This window comes from Podarcis melisellensis, assembly GCF_964234715.1.
Source record: "Podarcis melisellensis genome assembly, chromosome: 14".
NCBI lineage: Eukaryota > Metazoa > Chordata > Lepidosauria > Squamata > Lacertidae > Podarcis > Podarcis melisellensis.
In genome coordinates, this window is record NC_138546.1 from 48333299 (window position 1) to 48352818 (window position 19520).

Sequence of the window (19520 nt, forward strand, 5' to 3'; positions counted from 1 at the left end):
CGAGTTCCTGCGGGTTTTTCCCCCCTTTCCCCGCCTTTTCCTAAGCAGCTAAGCCGCTTATCAGCTGATCCGCTGATAAGCTTCTTAACAGCTGATCGCTAAAAGCCGCTAACCCGCTAATAGCGCTAATCCGCTAAGCTGTCAATGGGCTTGCTTCGCAAGACAAAAAAACCGCTAAACAAAGAGCCTCACAGAACGGATTAATTTCGTCTTGCGAGGCACCACTGTACTGTAATCCTATTTTTAAGCCATGCAAGTTGATCGCCATTGTGACATATTGTGGGAGCAAACTCCAAAAGTGCCATAGCTTAGAGGTAGAGCACATACTCTGTATACAAAAGATATGAAATTCAATTCCTGGCATCTCCAGGTAGAGCTGAAACGGGCTCTCATCCGAAAATCTGGAAAGCTGCTGCATGAGCTCAATGGTCTGCTTGGTATAAGGCAGCTTCCTATAAACGACCATGGCTGGGCTGTCTCAGAGTAGCCAATGTTGAGCCACCAGATATTACTGGAACTACAGCCATGCTGGCTGGGGCTGTTGAGAATTGCAGTCCAGGACCAGCGACATCTAGAGAGCACAACCTTGGGCATTCCTGGTCCCAATAATGTGGTCTTGAGTCTTGCCTGCTTATGATTTAATTGTCTACTGTTTGGCATAAGTGTTTGTAATGTTGCTTTTAAAAAGTATTTCAAAAAACACCTGTAAAATGCCTTGCGCTGAATGAGACATCTGAAGGCCGCCCTGTTGACTTCTTAGCAGATACTCAAACAGTGAAATGAAAATAGTGCAAGTTGCAACCAAGTCCTGCAGGTTGTTCGGAGGTTCATTAAGACTGTTCCTACTCCCTTATCACTTATGGTAATCTATTACCTCTGGTCATGAAAATGCTCTGGCATTACAGCAGTTTTCTTTGTTTAAATGCTCTGATGTATCTGCTTTAAAGCGGGGTACACACCAGCGTTTTTAATATTGTATAACCAACAAAAGAAATACAGTGGTACCTCAGGTTAAGAACTTAATTCGTTCCGGAGGTCCGTTCTTAACCTGAAACTGTTCTTAACCTGAAACACCACTTTAACTAAGGGGGCCTCCTGCTGCCGCCACACCGCAGGAGAACGATTTCTGTTCTCACCCTGAAGCAAAGTTCTTAACCCGAGGTACTATTTCTGGGTTAGCGGAGTCTGTAACTTAAACGTTTGTAACCCGAGGTACCACTGTAATAATACCTTAATGAAAAAGTGTTACTCTATTCTTACTTTTCAAACAATAGATTACAAGCACCACTATGTCCTGTGCCTCAAACAGCTGGGCACAGTTACAGTCTAATTTCGTGGCCATGGGGATGCCCTGGAGAACTTGAAAGAGACTCAAATTTGTGACAAGGCCTTTGAGAATGTGTTCCACTCCCAGGGCAATAACTGCTCTGCCATCATGGAGAATATACATCTCAGAAGGAGGACGTCATTCCAAGTAAGAAAAAAAATTATTCACTTGGATAGACCCATTCTGGAAAGTGACCAGTGTAAAATCAGTTTTGTTTTTAAAAGGATCCAAGCTGATTAGCTTAACATCAGTTCTAGGTAAATTGTTAAATATAAAATTTACGAAGCATAAGAACAAGTCTTTCATCAATATGGCTTCAGCAAAGGTAAGTCTTGTCTCATTAAAATTTCAGAGTGAAAAGAAGATTGTGAATGGAAGCAATCCCCATATGGATCAATAACTTTTAATAACAGGAACCAATGAGCAATAATAAATGTGCAACTCTCACAATGGAGGGATGCAAGGTGTAGAGTCACCAAAGGATATTTGGCAGGATCAATACTATTCTAAAATTCATAAATGACCTACAGTGTCATTGTGTAAAGGGCTCCAAAAGGAACTCTCCAATTTTGGGAAAACGGGAAATAAAATGCCAATTGTAACTCAAGGTAAATAAGTCAAAAGTGATGTATACTGGGGGGGGGGGGGGAGGGGAATCAAAATCTAAATTTTACATGCATGCAGCAGTAAGCTAAACTGTGACTTAATGTGAATGAGCATAAGACTGAGGTCATTGCACTCCTCGCATGCTCCTGCTGCCATCATGATACCCAAGGCTATTCCATGGTTTGGCTTAGTGTTATATACAAACCCTGAATCATGGTTTGTCTCAGTCCAGACAAACCACAAGCGTAATGAAGATTTGTTCTCAGCTTACCGCTTGCGGTTTCTCTGGGTGAGACAATCCACAAGCCCAGATTCAGATGTAATGTTAAGATGAACCATGGCTTAGTCCCAGGTAGCGGGGCAGAAGCAGAAGAAGTATTGGGACCACAGTCTTTGCTTCAGGAACCTGCACAATTGCTTGTTTGCACTACACTGTCATGTGCAGCAGCTGCAAAAAGGGCAAATTCCATGCTAGGAATCACTACAAAAGAAATTGAATATAATACTGTCAATATTGTAAAGTCTTTATACAAATATTATGATGCACCCCTATTTGGAATATTGTATACAGTCCTGGTTGCAGTACAGTGGTACCTCTAGTTGCGGACACGATCCATTCTGGCGTGCCGTTTGCACCCTGAAAAGTCCACTAGAGAGACGCTTCTGTGCAAGCATGGAGCGCAATAGAGCTCTTCTGCTCATGCACGAAGCGCGCAGAACACTTCTGCGTGTGCGGTGAAACCAGGAAGTATACACTTCCAGGTTTGCCGTGTTCGCAAGCCGAAAAGACGCAACATGAACCTAACGCAACACGAGGTATGACTGTGAATAAAAAAATACATTGTAGAGCTGGAAAAAGGCAAACAAAATTATTAGGGGGCTGGGACTATTTCCCCATAAGGACAGGTTACAACATTTGGAACTTTGTTGTTTATAAGAATAAAAAAGGCAAGTAAGAGAAATCATAGAGGTATATCAGATTATACAAAGTATGAAGAGTTTTGCTTTTTCTCTCCCTCTCTCATAATACTATGTTGTCTTCACGTCCTGCTTGTGAGTTTCCCTTGGGAAGTAGATGACGGACAATATGAACCTTTGCTTTGATCTAGCAGAACTCTACTTCTCTTTTGTTCTTAGTACCTAGCCCTATGCTTATGGTCAGGCCAGACAGGAACTATGCCTGCCCCTGGCTTTAAAAATATTTTTTTCCTCTTTGATTCCTCACACCTTATGTGGGAGACAGGAAGTTTTCATGTTACCCACTCTGAACTATCAGAATAAGGCAGGCCTGCAAAATGTTTAACCTGCCAATCTGTCATAGTAGCCATTCAAGAGGGTCTGTCAAAGGCTCAGTCAACTCCCTTTTTTGGTTATAGCCTAACAGCATAGTATTAAGCAGGTAGTGATCACAATATTTAGCCAGTGAGCTACAGGTTTTTTTTTTAAAAAAGGAAACAAGACTCAAAACTTGGCCATATAATGTATTCTAAATCAGACACAGAACAGCCACCTAGATGTTACAAGTTTCTATGAGACGTAGTCAATGTGATGTCCTCCAGATATTGTTGGACTTCAACTCCCATCAGCCCCAACTAGCATTGCCTACAATATCTGGAGAGCACTATGCTTGCTACCTGCATCAATGCACAAGTGTTTCAAGTGTTGCAGGAGGAGGGAGCAGACAGAACAAATTGAGCATATAAAACACCTAGCAATATGGGCATCCTGCGAGACAGCACATAAAGGATACAGTGGTACCTCTGGTTACGTACTTAATTCGTTCTGAAGGTCCGTTCTTAACATGAAACTATTCTTAACCTGAAGCACCACTTTAGCCTCCTGCTGCCGCTGCACAATTTCTGTTCTCATCCTGAAGCAAAGTTCTTAACCCAAGGTACTATTTCTGGGTTAACTGAGTCTGTAACCTGAAGCATATGTAACCTGAGGTACCACTGTAGTTTAACAGAGTAACTAGCAACCACTCACGCATGATATGTGTAACAAAGGTATCAACTAGTGGCAAAGTTCAAATCCATCACTATCTTCCCCATTTTGGCTATCAGAGTAAAAATGATTCCAGTCGCCCACTGTATCAGAGCTCCTGCACAGCTAGACAAGTTCCTGTGGCCAATTTTGACTGCTGTTCACCTAGGTCAGTTTCTCCTTCCCTTTCCTTCACATCATGTTACAACCGTAGACAGAGAGCATTTCTTTACAGGACTAAGCAGTGGCGTAGCGTGGGGGGTGCAGGGGGGGCCGGCCGCACCGGGCGCAACATGGGGGGGCGCGCTTGCACTCGCAGCTCTCTGCCCCCTGCTAAAATCCACAGGTTAGGGGGTGCAAATTACTTGCCTTGCCCCGGGTGCTGACAACCCACGCTACGCCACTGGGACTAAGCAGTTTTTGGCACTTTATAAATCATGCTAGTGGAAGTCGGTGCAAGGGTTCCCACTAGTGCAACAGCACGTATCCACCTCCCCTCTCCTCCCCAAAATCTGCTCTAGGTTAGGAGCACTCGCAGAACAGCTTGCAGGAGGATCCTTCCAACCTTGCGTCTTAACAGTGTGACAAATCCCTCCCTATGTCCCCAAACCAGTGCCTATTCCAACCCTCCGCCCCGCCCAACAGGGGCCAAGATGACATTTGATGATGGCGACATTTCTAGGCGTGTCAAACGGGTTAAGAGATGCACTCCAAGAGTGTCAAAAGGGTGGCGGGGTCGCTGGAAAAAGCGCTTTCCAAGGCAGCCGAAAGCGGGTTAGCCTAACGGGCTAACGAGCCTGTTTCTCTCCGGGGCAGGGAGGTGGGCGTCCGTGGGCGCGTCTTCGGTGCGGGAAGGGGCACCTACAGATCTCCAGTTCCGGGGCGGCCATCTGAGAAAAGGGTCCCGTCCCAGCGCTACGGCGGCGAGAGCATCCCCGCCTAAAAGGCGCTCTCCGCCCTCCAGCACAAATCCCCACAACAAAGCGGCGAAGGGGGGTGGGCGGCAGAAGAGCGGAGAGGAAGAGGAGCCCCCCGCGTCACGGGCCGGAGACTCGCGCAGGGCCCGCTCCTCTCACGCCCCCCGCGCCGGATCAACGCCGGATCAACCGCGACATAACGGGGACCGGGAAGGAGGCGGAATGGGGGGAAGGACGTCGCGCGAAGAAACCCCCACAATTCCACCCTCAGAAAACGGTCTGAGGGACAAGGCGGGGCGCGAGAGAGGAAGGGAAATGGAAACGGAAACCGGCTCGCTCCTCGCTCGCAGCGACGCCCGTGGCCCCCGCCGCCCCCCCCAAGACCCAGCCGGCCGCCCTGAAGAGGCGCCAGGGGGCCGGGCCTGCGCTCCGTGAGGCGAGGAAGCCGCCCCCCGCCCGAGGCGCCTGCCTGAGGAAGCGCCCCTCAGAGGGAGGCCGAGGCCGCCTCACCGATGGTGGAGATGAAGGTGGTGTTGAAGGCGTCCTCGCTGAAGCGGAAGAGCAGGCAGGTCTTGCCCACGCCGGAGTCGCCGATGAGGAGCAGCTTGAAGAGATAGTCGTAGGTCTTCGCCATCTTCGCTCCGACTGGCGGCCGGGAGCCGGAGGGGAGGGGGAACTAGCAGGAGGGAGGGGAACAGGAAGGGGCGGGGCAGCCAGGCGAGCGGCGCGCGCGACGACGGAAGCCCCGCCTTCTCGCTCCCTCCAGCCTTCGCCGCCCGCGCAATGGCCTCTGGGAGTCGTAGTTTTTTATGCGGGACTTCTCCAGTTTTTCTTGTAGGAAGCGATCGCGAAAGTCCCTGTCGAAATCCCAGCCTCCAAGGCGGGAGGGAGGAGGCCTGGCCGGGAGGGACGGCGGGCAGTGCTGGGAATTGGTACTACCGAAGCCATACTATAATGTACATATTATTTAGTAATATCGTCCAAAGTCAGAAATGTCAACAAATTGCTAATTGCTGGATAGTTGTTGTCCAGTTATATTTTGGAGGGGGGAATAATAATTAATAAAAACATATCATTATCAATAAAAGTATATAATTCAAGTAATTTTGATCTGCATTGTCACTGCACTGTTGTGGTTAGATTTGTTTCCTGTGTGACACTTCGAGTGCAAATGTATTCATTTATTTTAAATGTTTTTTTAAAAACATAATAATTAAAAAGCAAGCCCCCAAAGTGGCTCTCAGAGTGGTACAAAAAGAAAAGGAGTCCCTGCCTTCGGACTTAGGATTGAAAAGACATGATAGAATAAAAATTGATTGGAAGGGAGGAGAAAAAGCAAACTCAGTCACTGTTTCTTACTTACATGATTCTTAGAAGTGCCACTTAGAAAAGAAAACATTTGCCCAAGAGAAGGAGCCAAGAGTTGTTGGTCTTGACTTTCTGCCAAGAGTTGTGCAGATGGAGACCCTTTCCCTCTCCTTCAGCCTGATATAATGACCCATTTAAATACAGATTTAAAAATTATTACTACATATTACTATTATAATTTTTCGACCCCTCAGCTCAACACCCTGTGCAAGGGAACTGTCCACCCAGGGGTCAGCAACCTTTTTCAGCCGTGGGCCTGTCCACCGTCCCTCAAACCATGTGGTGGGTCGGACTATTTTTTTGGGGGGGGGGTTAACAAATTCCTATGCCGCACAAATAACCCAGAGATGCATTTTAAATAAAAGTACACATTCTACTTCTGTTAAAACACACTGATTCCTGGACCATCTGGGGGCCGGATTTAGAAGGTGATTGGGCCGCATCCGGCCCACAGACTTTAGGTTGCCTACCCCTGGTCTACACTACCCTAAATCTGGTGCTGATGTTGTGGTATACAAATAAACGTAGTGTTGAATTCAACTAACTTTTACTTAGAGTAGTCCCACAGACACTAATATAACTTAATCACTGACATTAATTTCAGTGGTTTAGCAGAGTAAAACCTATTCAAATATAATTCATTATAATTCATTTGTTTTTAGATTTTCTAAGAGACAGTACACAATTAAAATACAAAAACCCAACTTTTAGAAAAGATCTGAAGGCAGTCCTGTATCCAGAGGTTTTTGATGTTTTATTTTGTTTTAAATGTGTTGGAAGCTGCCTAGAGTGGCTGCAGTGACCCAGCCAGAAGAGCAGGGCATAATAATAATAATAATAATAATAATAATAATAATAATAATAATAAACAAATACTTATTTCAACACTTTTATAAACTGATTCACACCATGGTTTCTGTGGTTTTTGTGCAATGAAGTTACAAAAAATATAGAAAAGATATAATCAATTTAAATTAGCCATAAAACCAGAAAATGACTTTGAAACATGTCTCTCTACAAAGTCCATGAGTTTCTGGTGGTTTCTCATCCATGTCCCTTCTGTTGATAAAAGACCTAAACTTTTGCCCCACACCTTCATATTTCTCTCTGTTGTCTTTTTATGCTTTCTTCAGTGGCATTGTTGATTTTTCAAGGAATGCAATGTTCCAAGAATGTCAGCACCAAAGCTCTGTGGGGACGATGTCTGTGCATTTCCCACAGAATCATAGCATTTTCAAAGTTTGGTTGGCTTTACAGCACCACAGCACCTACACATATGCTCCAAGATTTCTCTGATTACTGAGCTCCCGTTGCTCGGTCCCTGCTCCTGCCAACCTAGCAGTTCAAATGCACGTTAAAGAGCAAGTAGATAAATAGGTACCGCTCTGGCGGGAAGGTAAACGGTGTTTCCATGTGCTGCTCTGGTTTCGCCAGAAGTGACTTAGTCATGCTGGCCACATGACCTGGAAAAACTGCAGACAAACGTCGGCTCCCTCAGCCAGTAAAACGAGATGAGCGTCGCAACCCCAAAGTTGTTCACGACTGGACTTAACTGTCAGGAGTCTTTTACCTTTACGTTTTATTCCATAACAACAACTTTATTACTGTATTTATACCACCCACATGACTGCGTTGCCCCAGGCACTCTGAGTGGCTTCCAACATACTGTATATAAAAACATAATAAAGCATTACAAAAATTCCCTATACAGGGCTTCCTTCAGATGTCTTATAGCTATTTATCCCCTTGGCTCGGGGGTTGCATAACTCCATACCCTCCAAAATTTCTCCAATGAAAATAGGGACGTCCTAAGGAAAAGCCCTGCTTCTTGGGAGAAAAGCAATGACAAACCTAGACAGCATCTTAAAAAGCAGAGACATCACCTTGCCAACAAAGGTCTGTATAGTTAAAGGTATGGTTTTCCCAGTAGTGATGTATGGAAGTGAGAGCTGGACCATAAAGAAGGCTGATCGCCGAAGAATTGGTGCTTTTGAATTATGGTGCTGGAGGAGACTCTTGAGAGTCCCATGGACTGCAAGAAGAGCAAACCTCTCCATTCTTAGGAAAATCAGCCCTGAGTGCTCACTGGAAGGACAGATCGTGAAGCTGAGGCTCCAATACTTTGGCCACCTCATGAGAAGAGAAGACTCCCTGGAAAAGACCCTGATGTTGGGAAAGATGGAGGGCACAAGAAGAAGGGGACGACAGAAGACGAGATGGCTGGACAGTGTTCTCGAAGCTACCAGCACGAGTTTGACCAAACTGCAGGAGACAATGGAAGACAGGTGTGCCTAGCGTGCTCTGGTCCATGGGGTCACGAAGAGTCGGACACGACCAAACGACTAAACAACAACAACAAGGAAAAGCGGGGCATTCTGGGATCAAATCAGAAATGGGGAAGGCTTCTGTAAATCTGGAACTGCCCCTGGAAAATAGGGGCACTTGGAGGGTCTGTGATAACAGAGCACCTATAGGCCCCAGAGACAAAGAAACAAGCAAGCCCCTTTATGGAAGGAGGGATTTAGGCCAGGGATGGAAGGTCTGTGGCCCATCATCACTGACCACTAGTCATACTGGCTGGGGCTTATAGGAGTTAGAGTTCGGCAACATATGGAGGTGCCACAGATGTTCTTCTTCTCAAAAGAGAGAAATAGGAGTGTTTCAGTTTGAAACATAGGCGCCGACTCCATGGGGCCTGAGGGGGCCCGAGCCCCCTCAAAAATTCGTTTGGGGGGGCTCTGCCCCCCCATAATTTAAGAAAATTATTAGTTATATTATGCTTTGTAAAATCACAAAATTATGTTGGTATTTTTTATTTTCCTTGTTTGACGATAGTTACCTTTTAAAATACATTCAGTAATGAGTTAAAACAAAGCCACTCCCGATCTAGAGAGGGGGTGGGGTTGCGGGCTCTCGACCCATCAACAATCTCGCGGGCGGGCCCTCACAGGTTCACTTAAGGTCGGGGCAGCCCGGGGCTCGCCCCTTTCGTTCCCCCAGCAGCAGCGGCTTGGAGGTCTTGGGCCCCCCCAATATTTTTTATAAGTCGGTATGGGCCCCCGCCCCCCCCCAATATTTTTTATAAGTCGGCGCCCCTGGTTTGAAAGCAATAAAGAAGACCTGGGTTTGTATCCCCACTCAGTTCACTGGGTGACCTTGGGTCAGCCACAGTCTCTTAGCCTAATGTACTTCACAGGGCTGGTGAAGGGAAAAGCCATGTACATTACCTTAAGCTCCATGGAGGAGAGGTCAGGTATACATGAAATAATAAACAAATAAAAGTGAAAAATACAAAGGAGAAGGAAACAGAAAGCATTTAAAATTAAGAAGATAGTGTTTTGCATAGCATCTTAGACCCTGGATCTTTGCCTTATTCCAAGTTGTAAACATATAAATGAACTAACCTTTGTTCCCTTTGCATATGAAAATGGAATCGTGGCAAATGAACTTTGTGTCAGCCAGCACATTTGCTGTGTAATGTAAGATCTTGTGCCCTTTTGCTTCTTGTTCACTATATGTTATCTGTGTCATTGTTCAATTTCTAGAATTTTAAAAGACTCTTTTTTTTTTAAGTTAAGCGATAGTAGCTCAGCCTGTTCATTTATAAACAAAGAGGAAGTGGTCAAGGTAATTCTGCTTCTTCATTTCAGTGCCCAAATGGGGGGTTGGGAGTAATTAAATAGAACCTTTCAAGTGGTTATTGTAAGACTTAATCAGATTACTGGTCTGACAATGGAGCACTAAAACGAAATAGGTTAATTGTTTTAGACAAACATAAATAATCAGATTGGAGAAACCACCCCTACCACTGATTAATGATTTAAAAATAACTTAAAACCTCCCTCTCCCAGAATATTGGGCTTTCTTGATTAGGAGGGAAGAGAATTATTTCATGTACTATATCACAATCCTATGCATGCATTTAATGGGGTTTATTCCCAGGTAAGTGTGTTCAATCATGTCAAAACACTGCCTTTTCCCCAAAAACACTAGGCTTTGATAAATGTTCTCACCATCAGACTGGAATAACCTAAGAACAAAATGAATGTATCTCAGTTTCCTCGATATTTCTGCTTTGCAAACCCTATCCAATTAGGACAGACGCTTAAGGCAGCTGTATATTTGATTAGCTCTAAAGAAGGATTCAAGACAGCACTCTATTTTTCTGCTTTTAGAGATTGTTGGCTGCTTGCCTCCTCTCTTTCCTGGGCTGATGGAGCCTCAGATTAAATTTTGTTCTAGTCCTATCAAAATGTGTTATAAGAAATAGAGACCCCTTAAATCTCTCTACTGGAATATTATTTAAATGTCCCTATATGTAATATGCACAAATGTGCTCCATAATAAAGGCAACGTCTTTGCACGGGGCCAGCTTTATTATGCCCCTGGACACTCCCAGAGCCCTTGAGATTTGCTTTTCAAAAAAGAGATGAGGAGGATGGATGGCGGCTAACGGTTTGAGGCTGAATCCTGACAACCCAGGAGGACTGTTGGGGGGGGGGGCTGGACTCGCTGGTTCTGAAGGGGAAGCCGCGCCTTGGAAAAGCCAAAACGCCCTTCTCCAAACCATAGAGCATGGGCTCCTAGATGGTCTCGAGGAAGTGGGCGTGCCCGCAGAGCCCCAGGGGCGGGGCTTCTCGCCTGCGTCACGCGCCTGTGTTTGTATCTGCGCGTGTTGGGGGGCGCGGGGAGGGAAAGGCTGGCGCGGAGGGAGGAGAAGCAGCGGCGAGGCGCCACCATGCCCGTGAGTGGGGGCCACTCGGAAGGCGGGCGGCGCGGCAAGGGTTAATGGGGGGGAAGGGGGCAGAAAGAGGAGAGAAGCCCCCTCGGCTCTGCCTGCCGGGGGGGCGGCTTGTCCCATTACCTAAGAGGAGAGAAGGGGTGGGTGGGGTGTTCCACTCTGTTTACGGGCGGGGGTGGAGCAGGACTTTTACGGTGGGGGGGTGTAGGGGGGGGGAAAGCACTTATTCTGCTTTATGGGCAGTTATAGCCACACACGTAGCAGTTATAGCCACACACACACAAACACTTCGCCACGATCAACGCCTCCGCCCCCATGACAGGTCGTATGCATTGATCCCAAACCCAGCACCGGGATCATCCGACCCATGCCCTTTCCCCGGAGAGGAATTCCCGGTGCCCACGGACTCCTGGCCACAGGCCAGCCTGCGAAACCAGGCAGCTCTTTCTGCCTCCCCACCACCACACTCTTCCCCTTTAATGCGATGTGCCATATGGATTCCTAGCCAGGGTCCAGCTGTTAACTCTTTACCTGGGGATGGATACTGGGCAGTGCGTGGATCACTCTGGTGGAAGCACCAGAGCTCCCTGGAGTCTCAAAATTGTCAGCATAGGTGGAATATAGCTACATAACTGAGCAGATGGCCTGGTGGTGCAGGGAGTACGTATGTGGCCTCCTTTGACTTTGGCATCTAGCTCAGGTATTTTACAGTTTTCTAGTCTGCTTTTCAGTTTCATTTTCCCATCCTGCATTTTGAGGCACTTGGTGCAGACAGATGGTAATCTTCAAAGTTCTTTTCCTTAGAGTCAGCTTATTCCTTTCATCATCACCACTCACAGGCACCTACTGGTGTTACAGTGGCTAATTTTAGAATCCACAACAGGCTATCCAAGGAGAGACATCTTCCCCCCCCCCCCCCCGACTTTTTGTTATTCAATGCACTCTTTCCAGGATCTGGGACTCCTTCTGTTTACAACCAAGTCAATATAGTATTGAGCAAATTCAGCACACAAACGCTGTTGCCATATGGCGAATACTCTAACCCAGTGGTTCCCAATTAGTTAATTACTGAGGACCCCCTATTTTTTCAAAAGCCAATGATAGTTACCTTTACAAAGCAATTTTCTGAACAAAATATGAGGTAGCTTCTAATAAGCAAAGGATTTTAGGTATACTAAAAACCAGACTAGAGCTGAGTGATACCTAGTTTTCAACATCGTGGTATATCAGCAACTAAACATCACAATATTCCAATATATCACAATGTCTGAAATGGGAGATTAGCATGGGGGAGAAGGGAAGGGGCAGCCGTGGTGATAGGATGGGTGGAGGGAGGAGAGGAAATGGAGTCACATCAAGCTGCCTTCAGCGAAGATGCACATCCACTGTGGCTACTCCTGCTTCCTGCTGACTAGCTCCGCCTCAATGCCAGGGGATGGTAGTGCCATGGTGCCTTGAAGATAAGCTGCCCTGTTCTCAAATCAGCAGTTATCAACAGCATTATCAGCTGAGAGCTTCATGTGATATCGAGAGTACCTTGATATATTGCTATGTATTGTCAGGTCAAAATTCTTATCGCACTGTGATTTCAAAACCGATTTTGGCCAATATATTGAAAAATTGCACAGTGCTAAAACAGACCATAAAATTTGTGTTATTACCATGCAAAAATAACACAAATTTAGTTGGAGCGGCAAGGAATGGGGCCGCAGACCCCCTGGGCGCGTTCTCCTTGGACCCCTAATTGGGAACCACTGCTCTAACCCATAAGAGGAGTGTTCTTGTGATGTTAGTTTTGGGTGGGAAGAGGTACCCAGAGGAGGCAGTGGGCACAGGCTGGATGCCATTGTGGATTGTAGAGCGAGGAGTAGAAAGATCAGGCTTGGGGATCTTTGGGTCCCCAACTGTTGTTATGAGGGATTGTGCCCTGTGTTGTTACCATTTGGATTTTTGTGGCTTGGGCACCTAAATGGTTTGGGGGAACCTTGAGAGAAATACCCAACATAGGTGGGCTAGGATTAGGGAGACCAGGGTTCAAATTCCCACTCACTAGGTGAGCTTGGGACAGTCACTGCCTCTCAGCCTAACCTACCACACAAAGTTGTTGTGGGGATTAAATGTACACCACCTTGAGTCCCTTGGAGGAAAGGTGGGATATAAATGAAATAATCCTTGCAGGGAAAAGCGAGATATATAAAAAAACAACAACTATAATTAATAATATTCAGTAGTAAACACCTCTTTCAGCAAAGTTAGCAATAACTCCCTAATATCTCACACAGCTGACCAGAGACTTAGTTCACCCATCCCTAGAGGAGGAAAAGAGAAAACACAAAAAGAAACGTCTGGTCCAGAGTCCAAATTCCTACTTCATGGATGTCAAGTGTCCAGGTAACTATTCTTTAAAGTGTTCTTTCCTGTAAAGGACCACAGAAAACTTGTAGTAAGACCGCCTTTGGCAATCTGGTGGTCCAAAACATCTGGAGGACACCAGATTGGCAAAGACTGCAGTAAGAGATAATGGCCTGCCACTTGAATTTGCGTATTAACCTCTTCTCTCCTGGAGTAAAAGTACTGCGAAGGCACATGTAGTGGATCTGTGTAATTTTCTTCATTACTTTTATCATTTATCGGTTCCCAGGAATAAAAAAGAAGCAGATTCTTTGAGAATGAATTGTAAGTATTCCACTTTTTGCCTTACCTGCTTCAACATCCCAATGAGCAACAAATAACGCTCATTTATTGAAGAATTAATTTAGTCCTGTATCCTTAACAAAAAATGTTCAATGGTCTTGATAAAGCCCTGATTTGTAAGATTGGTTATTTATCCAACACTAGACAATTTAATAGTCTCATAAGCAAATATTTTTAATAAATCTCATTGACCATAAAACTTTAAATATAAAGGCTGTGAGGGGAATTACTTTAAGGAAAAACCAGGCACTTATTTCCTTCTGCAGTTTTGAACAATGGTTTCTGCCAGTTCTGCTGGCAGTGTAACATTCACTGGCGTGGCTCATTTTTCACTTTCATTACTGAAACACTGCAGCAACTTATCAGAAGATTTTTTCAAAAGGTCAGGTTGATGAAATAGTTTCCTCCTCCTAAAGGTTGAAAGTGTAATTAATGGGAGATACTGTGTGTGTGTATCAAACATTTTACAAGTGCTATCCAAGTACAGTGGTGCCCCGCAAGACGAATGCCTCGCAAGACGAAAAACCCGCAAGACGAAAGGGTTTTTCGTTTTTTGCGACGCTTCGCTAGACGATTTTCCCTATGGGCTTGCTTCGCAAGACGAAAGCCCATAGGGAAATCTCCGGGGACCTCTTTTAAATGCTGGCGGTGGGGAGCAAAGCCTTTCCCCCCCCCCTCCGGACTTCAGAAGAGGTCCAGGAAGGCCGGCGGGGGCGAAAGGCTTTGCTCCCCACCGCCAGCATTTTAAAAGCGGTCCGGGATAGCAGGGAAGCGCTTCCCGCTATCCCGGACGGCTTTTGAAGGCAGGCAGGGGGGAGCAATGACTTTTGTCCCCCGCCCGCCTTCGGAAGAGGTCGGGGGACAGACTGTCCCCGGACCTGGTCTGAAGGCGGTTTCCATAGGAACGCATTAATTGATTTTTAATGCATTCCTACGGGAAACCGTGCTTCGCAAGACGAAAAACTCGCAAGACGAAAAGACTTGCGGAACGAATTAATTTCGTCTTGCGAGGCACCACTGTACACCAGTGTTGTTTACAGGCTGCAATCCTTTGCATACCTATCTATTCCCACTGAACTTGGTGAGACTTACTCCTAAGCGTACATGAGGTTTATTACATTTTTCAGCCTGCTGCCTACATATCTAGTTTTTGCTTCTGGAATTGGCTTTTTAAGGCTAAATGTTGTCTAAGGATGAAAATGTTGCATCTGACATTCTCTCACTTGCTGCAGCAAGAGGACAAATCTTTATCTTCTATTTATCAGCTCTTCAGGTATTTGAAGAGCATGATCATGTCTCTGTCTTCTCCAGGCTCAACAATACCCAGTACTTCAACCTCCCTCATAGCAGTCATTTCCTATACCTTCACCATCCCCACTGTCCTCTGAACTCATTCCAGATTTTCTTAAATTGTGTTTCGCAAACCTAAACACAGTACTTCAGTTGAGGCCTGACTAGTGCAGAATAAAGTTGAACTGTTACTTCTTGTGACTACAATTTTATTAATATAGCTTAAAATAGCATCAGTCTTTTTTCAAGCAGTTTCACGTTGCTGACTCATGTTCAGCTTGTCGGTGACTACAATCCTGCCATCTATTTCTACAATCAATTTAACTGTAGGGCCAAACATTGTTTGTAAAATCATACATACACCCTTTGGTTTTCTTAAGGTATGAAGCTTGTTGCATTTCTTTGAAAAGTTCTACAGTGGTACCTCGGGTTAAGTACTTAATTCGTTCCAGAGGTCCATTCTTAACCTGAAACTGTTCTTAACCTGAAGCACTACTTTAGCTAATGGGGCCTCCTGCTGCCACTGCGCCACCGGAGCCCGATTTATGTTCTTATCCTGAAGCAAAGTTCTTAACCTGAAGCACTATTTCCGGGTTAGCGGAGTCTGTAACCTGAAGTGTATGTAACCTGAAGCGTATGTAACGTGAGGTACCACTGTATTTTTGTTTTTGCAATTGTAAACATCTGTGATCTGTGTGACACCAGTACACATGTACAAAAACCTATTTTTTCTCATGGGCAAATGGGTTTGAGAAACACATTAAGAGTCTCTTCCTTTCTCTTCATAAATGAGCACTGTAACTAAAATACACTGACTGTCTAACCATTGGCACACACTCTGAGAACAACTTCAGAGCATGTCTATTTTTATGAAATTAAATAAAGTTGTACAGGGGAAGAGACCCAGATTCAAGAGACCCAGTTATGGACAGCACTTGGTGGCCTTAAAAAACCAACTCATTTGTACTAATTGTAACACAGAGGCAAGAAAGACCTGAAAGGGCAATGCACATTATTTGACATCCCAGTCTAGCATTAGGTAATATGTTGGACACTCAGTGTAGTATCAGTGTGTATGTCCATTGGAATGAAAAATATGTGCTTTTTAAAATTCAGGATGCTACAAGATCACCACAGTATTCAGCCATGCTCAGATAGTGGTGCCCTGTGTAGGATGCTCGACTGTCTTGTGCCAGCCAACAGGAGGCAAAGCCAGACTCACAGAAGGTAGGGGAAAACCACCTTGCTCCTTTAATCAGGCTTCTTCTGCGCAGATACACCATTTATGCCATGACCTTAGTATTCATTAACACGGGCAGCTTATTCAGGCAGTCTATGTGTTGAAATAAATTGTTGATTTTATCTCCTAATGTATTTGTAGACTTCAGAATTTCCCAGCCTGCTGGCTGGGACTTATGAGGAACATATGGTGGGGACCAGATTTGGGAAGGCTGTTCTGGAGCCATAGGGATTACCCATAGTTCATTGATTCAACACATGCATAAAGTATTAGCTTCAGTCCCTGTCATCTTCAATTAATGGCTTTTGGGTAGCAGAGCCAAGAAAAACCTGTGCCTGAAACGGACAGAAGAGTAAATATTGGGCTAGATAGATCAATGGTCTGACTTGGTATGTGGCAGATTGGTTTGCTCAGTTCTGCACAAAACAGCTTTAATGTTAATGATTGGGCATGCATCTGGAAATATACTCCAACATCTTCAACCATTGAAGGGTAGGGTTGTTGTTTTTTGGCAGAGTTTAGAACACAGCATTAAAATTCTTCTCAGAAACAAAAAGTGGGGCATCAGCACTTGAGGAAAAGCATATAATAAGTCTATAAGGCAGGGCCTTGGATGTAGGGAGTGGCTGGCTAGAATGCCAATCAGTCCACACACATTTAGCAGAAATTGCCGCTGATCAGTGCCTAGTCTGGATGGAAGGTCAGGGGAACACGCCATTTCTTAAAATTCTGTTCATTCTAGTGTGGCTAAAGTTGAATCACAAATGCAAGGGCTCTTAAAAACCTAGATGAGCAAATGGGTTCAATGTTAAACGAGGTTCTCAACTGGCAGAATTGCAGCTTGGCAAAATTCCCAGAACTATTAAGTCCAGAGGTGCCGTTGAAGTTAAAATTCTTAACCGAAAGATTTCCTAGTTGTTGAGCTACTCTGCATTTCAATAGGTAAAAATATTCTAAAGGTAAATTAACTCAGTGCAGTTCAATTATGGGAGATAATGCACTAGGATGGCGAGGTGGGGGACAGTGAGAGTTGAATTTCTTTAAAGGGAACTGAGAATATGATATAAAGATCAGTCATTTTGGCAGGGGGTGGGGGGAATCCTTACAGGGAGACAGAAATAATATAAGCATTAATGCAAGTTTCCCAATGAGAACAATTTGACAAGGGAAACTACGTACACTTGGATATTTACAAACACAAACATCTGGGGTTATTTTACAAGTAGGAGGTTTGATTTTCATGTCATTGTCTGCAATCTTTATAAGCTCTTTGGATCTCATGTGTGGTGCTCTTTCTTTCCAGGTTGCTCATTTAGAAGAAAGCAACACTGAAGAATTCCTGTGCTGCTGTAAATGATACCACTGGAAGCCTTATGTTTGACAGTGCTGCTTAATCTAGCAAGTTAATTATGTCTAGCTGTGGGGTGGGGTTTTGTGCAGATTTTGTGTATATGTTTAGGGGTAACCAAACTCTATTTTTATAGCTTTTATTATACAATGAACCTTGAATGAATAAGGCTGTTAATTATGTCATTTGAATGCATTTAGTGCATTTTTATTCGCAGTAACAACCAGCTGATCACTATGATGAAGAAATTCAAATGCCAGTCTTTAAAAAACTTCATAAGAAGGGAACAGTTTTTATATTTTAACCCTGCTGGTTTTGCAGCTATAGGGCCTAGTCTTCTTGGAACTTCTGATTTGCAAATCTCCACTGAAATGAATAAAAGCAAGAAGAAACATAGCTTACCGGTACTTGGGAAGGACTGTAGCTCCGTGGCTGAACATCTGCTTTGCATGCAGTACCCAGCACCCATAGGTGGGGCCGGGAGACACGACCCCTTGAAATCCTGGAGAGCTGCTGCCAGTCAGTATAGACAATTTATATTAAGATAAGTAATTTTACTTACTTCCAGCTGTGGGTCCTCCACCTCGATCTCAATTCTCCTCAAACGATTCGGGATGTCCCTCCCCATTTCATGGATGCAAAAGCTCAAGATTATATATTAAATGCCATTGCTGTGCTCTGGTCTCAGAAAAACCCACAAGGATCCCTCCTTTTTCCTCCATTCTTATTATTTCCTGTAGAAAAAGAGCACCAGATCAGAATCAGACCAATGCAGGGAAGATAGGCCTATGAATGCTTCCACTCTTACTGTGAAGCCAGCAGAGAGAGGTGTCACAATGTGGCGTGGAGATTAGGCCGAGGAGGCCACAGGAAAAGGATTATTACTGAGCCAAGTGGAACAATGGTCTGACTCAGTGTAAGGCAGCTTCCTAGGTTCCTTTTGGTTTATTGTTTTGGTAGTCTTGCCCAGGAAAAGTTCACAAAAGGTGCTGATCCTATTTCCTGGCTGGTCAACTAACTGCACAGCACTTGACAAACGTTTTCAGAACCGGCTTGCGTTGTTGTGTGCCTCTCTGTTAATACAATGCAGTGTCCTTGTTAACTTTTCTGATTTTATTTTTATGGGGAGGCACTGTCGTTCAGTGTTAGATCACATACTTTGCATGCAGACAGCAGATGAAGGAAAAGAAGATGGAGAGCTTCTCTGCCTGTCAGAGGAAGCAGCAGTGAGCTAGTTGGGTAAATGGACTGACCTAGTAGACAGCAACTGCTAATGTTCTTGTACTCAAATTGATCATCCAGTTGGGAGAGCTTGAGACTCTTAATCTCAGTGGTGGGTTTGAGCCCCAAGTTGGGCAAAAGATTCCTGCATTGCAGGGGGTTGGACTAGATGACCCTTGGGTCCCTTCCAACAGTACAATTCTATGATTCTATAGACTGTTTTCTGCCTCTTGAACTGCTGTTTACAGCCTGTACTGCATAGTCAGCAGAATGACATGCACTTCACTAGTTCTGGTCAGTAGAGCAAATAATGACCCACAGTACTAAAACCAGAAATGCAAGTTGCTGCAAGGAGTACTAAATTGTGGATTGGTGTTATGGCGGTTGCATTTCTGACTGGTTTGAGTATTTTATCAGGCATTAAGAGAATTCACTGCAGATTAACTTTAATCATAATTACTACAGCCTGTGTCTTATTCCTTACTTGGTAATATTCAAAACGTAAGTCTCAAAACCATCATTAGAGGTACACAGGCCTCCTTCCAAGTTTGAAGAGTCTTAGTTGATCAGTAGTTGTCTCTTTCCTCAACTAAAGCTGTGTTTTGTGCTTTTTTAATTTTTCTGCATTAGAATCAATAAACTGCTTGATATGAAATCTGAAAGTGTGAGCTGCCTTACTGCACTTCTTAAAAAGTTAACCTGTCTTGCTTTATCCAAGGAATTGTTAATTTAGGTAAATGTATAAATTGTAGTTACACATTCATTTGTGAACCAATTTGTGTAGG

The 19520-nt window shown here is 44.6% G+C and overlaps 2 protein-coding genes across 2 annotated transcripts in view; one reads left to right on the top strand and one right to left on the bottom strand.

The window, feature by feature from the left end:
* RAB8B (RAB8B, member RAS oncogene family) overlaps positions 1-5531 on the bottom strand; it is a 42688-nt gene extending 37157 nt beyond the window's left edge. The window contains exon 1 of the mRNA XM_081887829.1: positions 5344-5531. Within this exon, the coding sequence (XP_081743955.1) occupies positions 5344-5467 (124 nt within the window). The 5' untranslated portion in view covers positions 5468-5531. The remainder of the gene's footprint in view (positions 1-5343) is intronic.
* Positions 5532-10810: 5279 nt separating this feature from the next.
* On the top strand, positions 10811-19390 carry RPS27L (ribosomal protein S27 like). Its single transcript, XM_081887841.1, has 4 exons — positions 10811-10945; positions 13225-13333; positions 16043-16153; positions 17470-19390. The coding sequence occupies exons 1-4, from the start codon at positions 10940-10942 to the stop codon at positions 17496-17498; spliced, it is 255 nt and encodes an 84-aa protein (XP_081743967.1). The 5' UTR covers positions 10811-10939; the 3' UTR covers positions 17499-19390.
* The last annotated feature ends 130 nt before the right edge of the window (positions 19391-19520 follow it).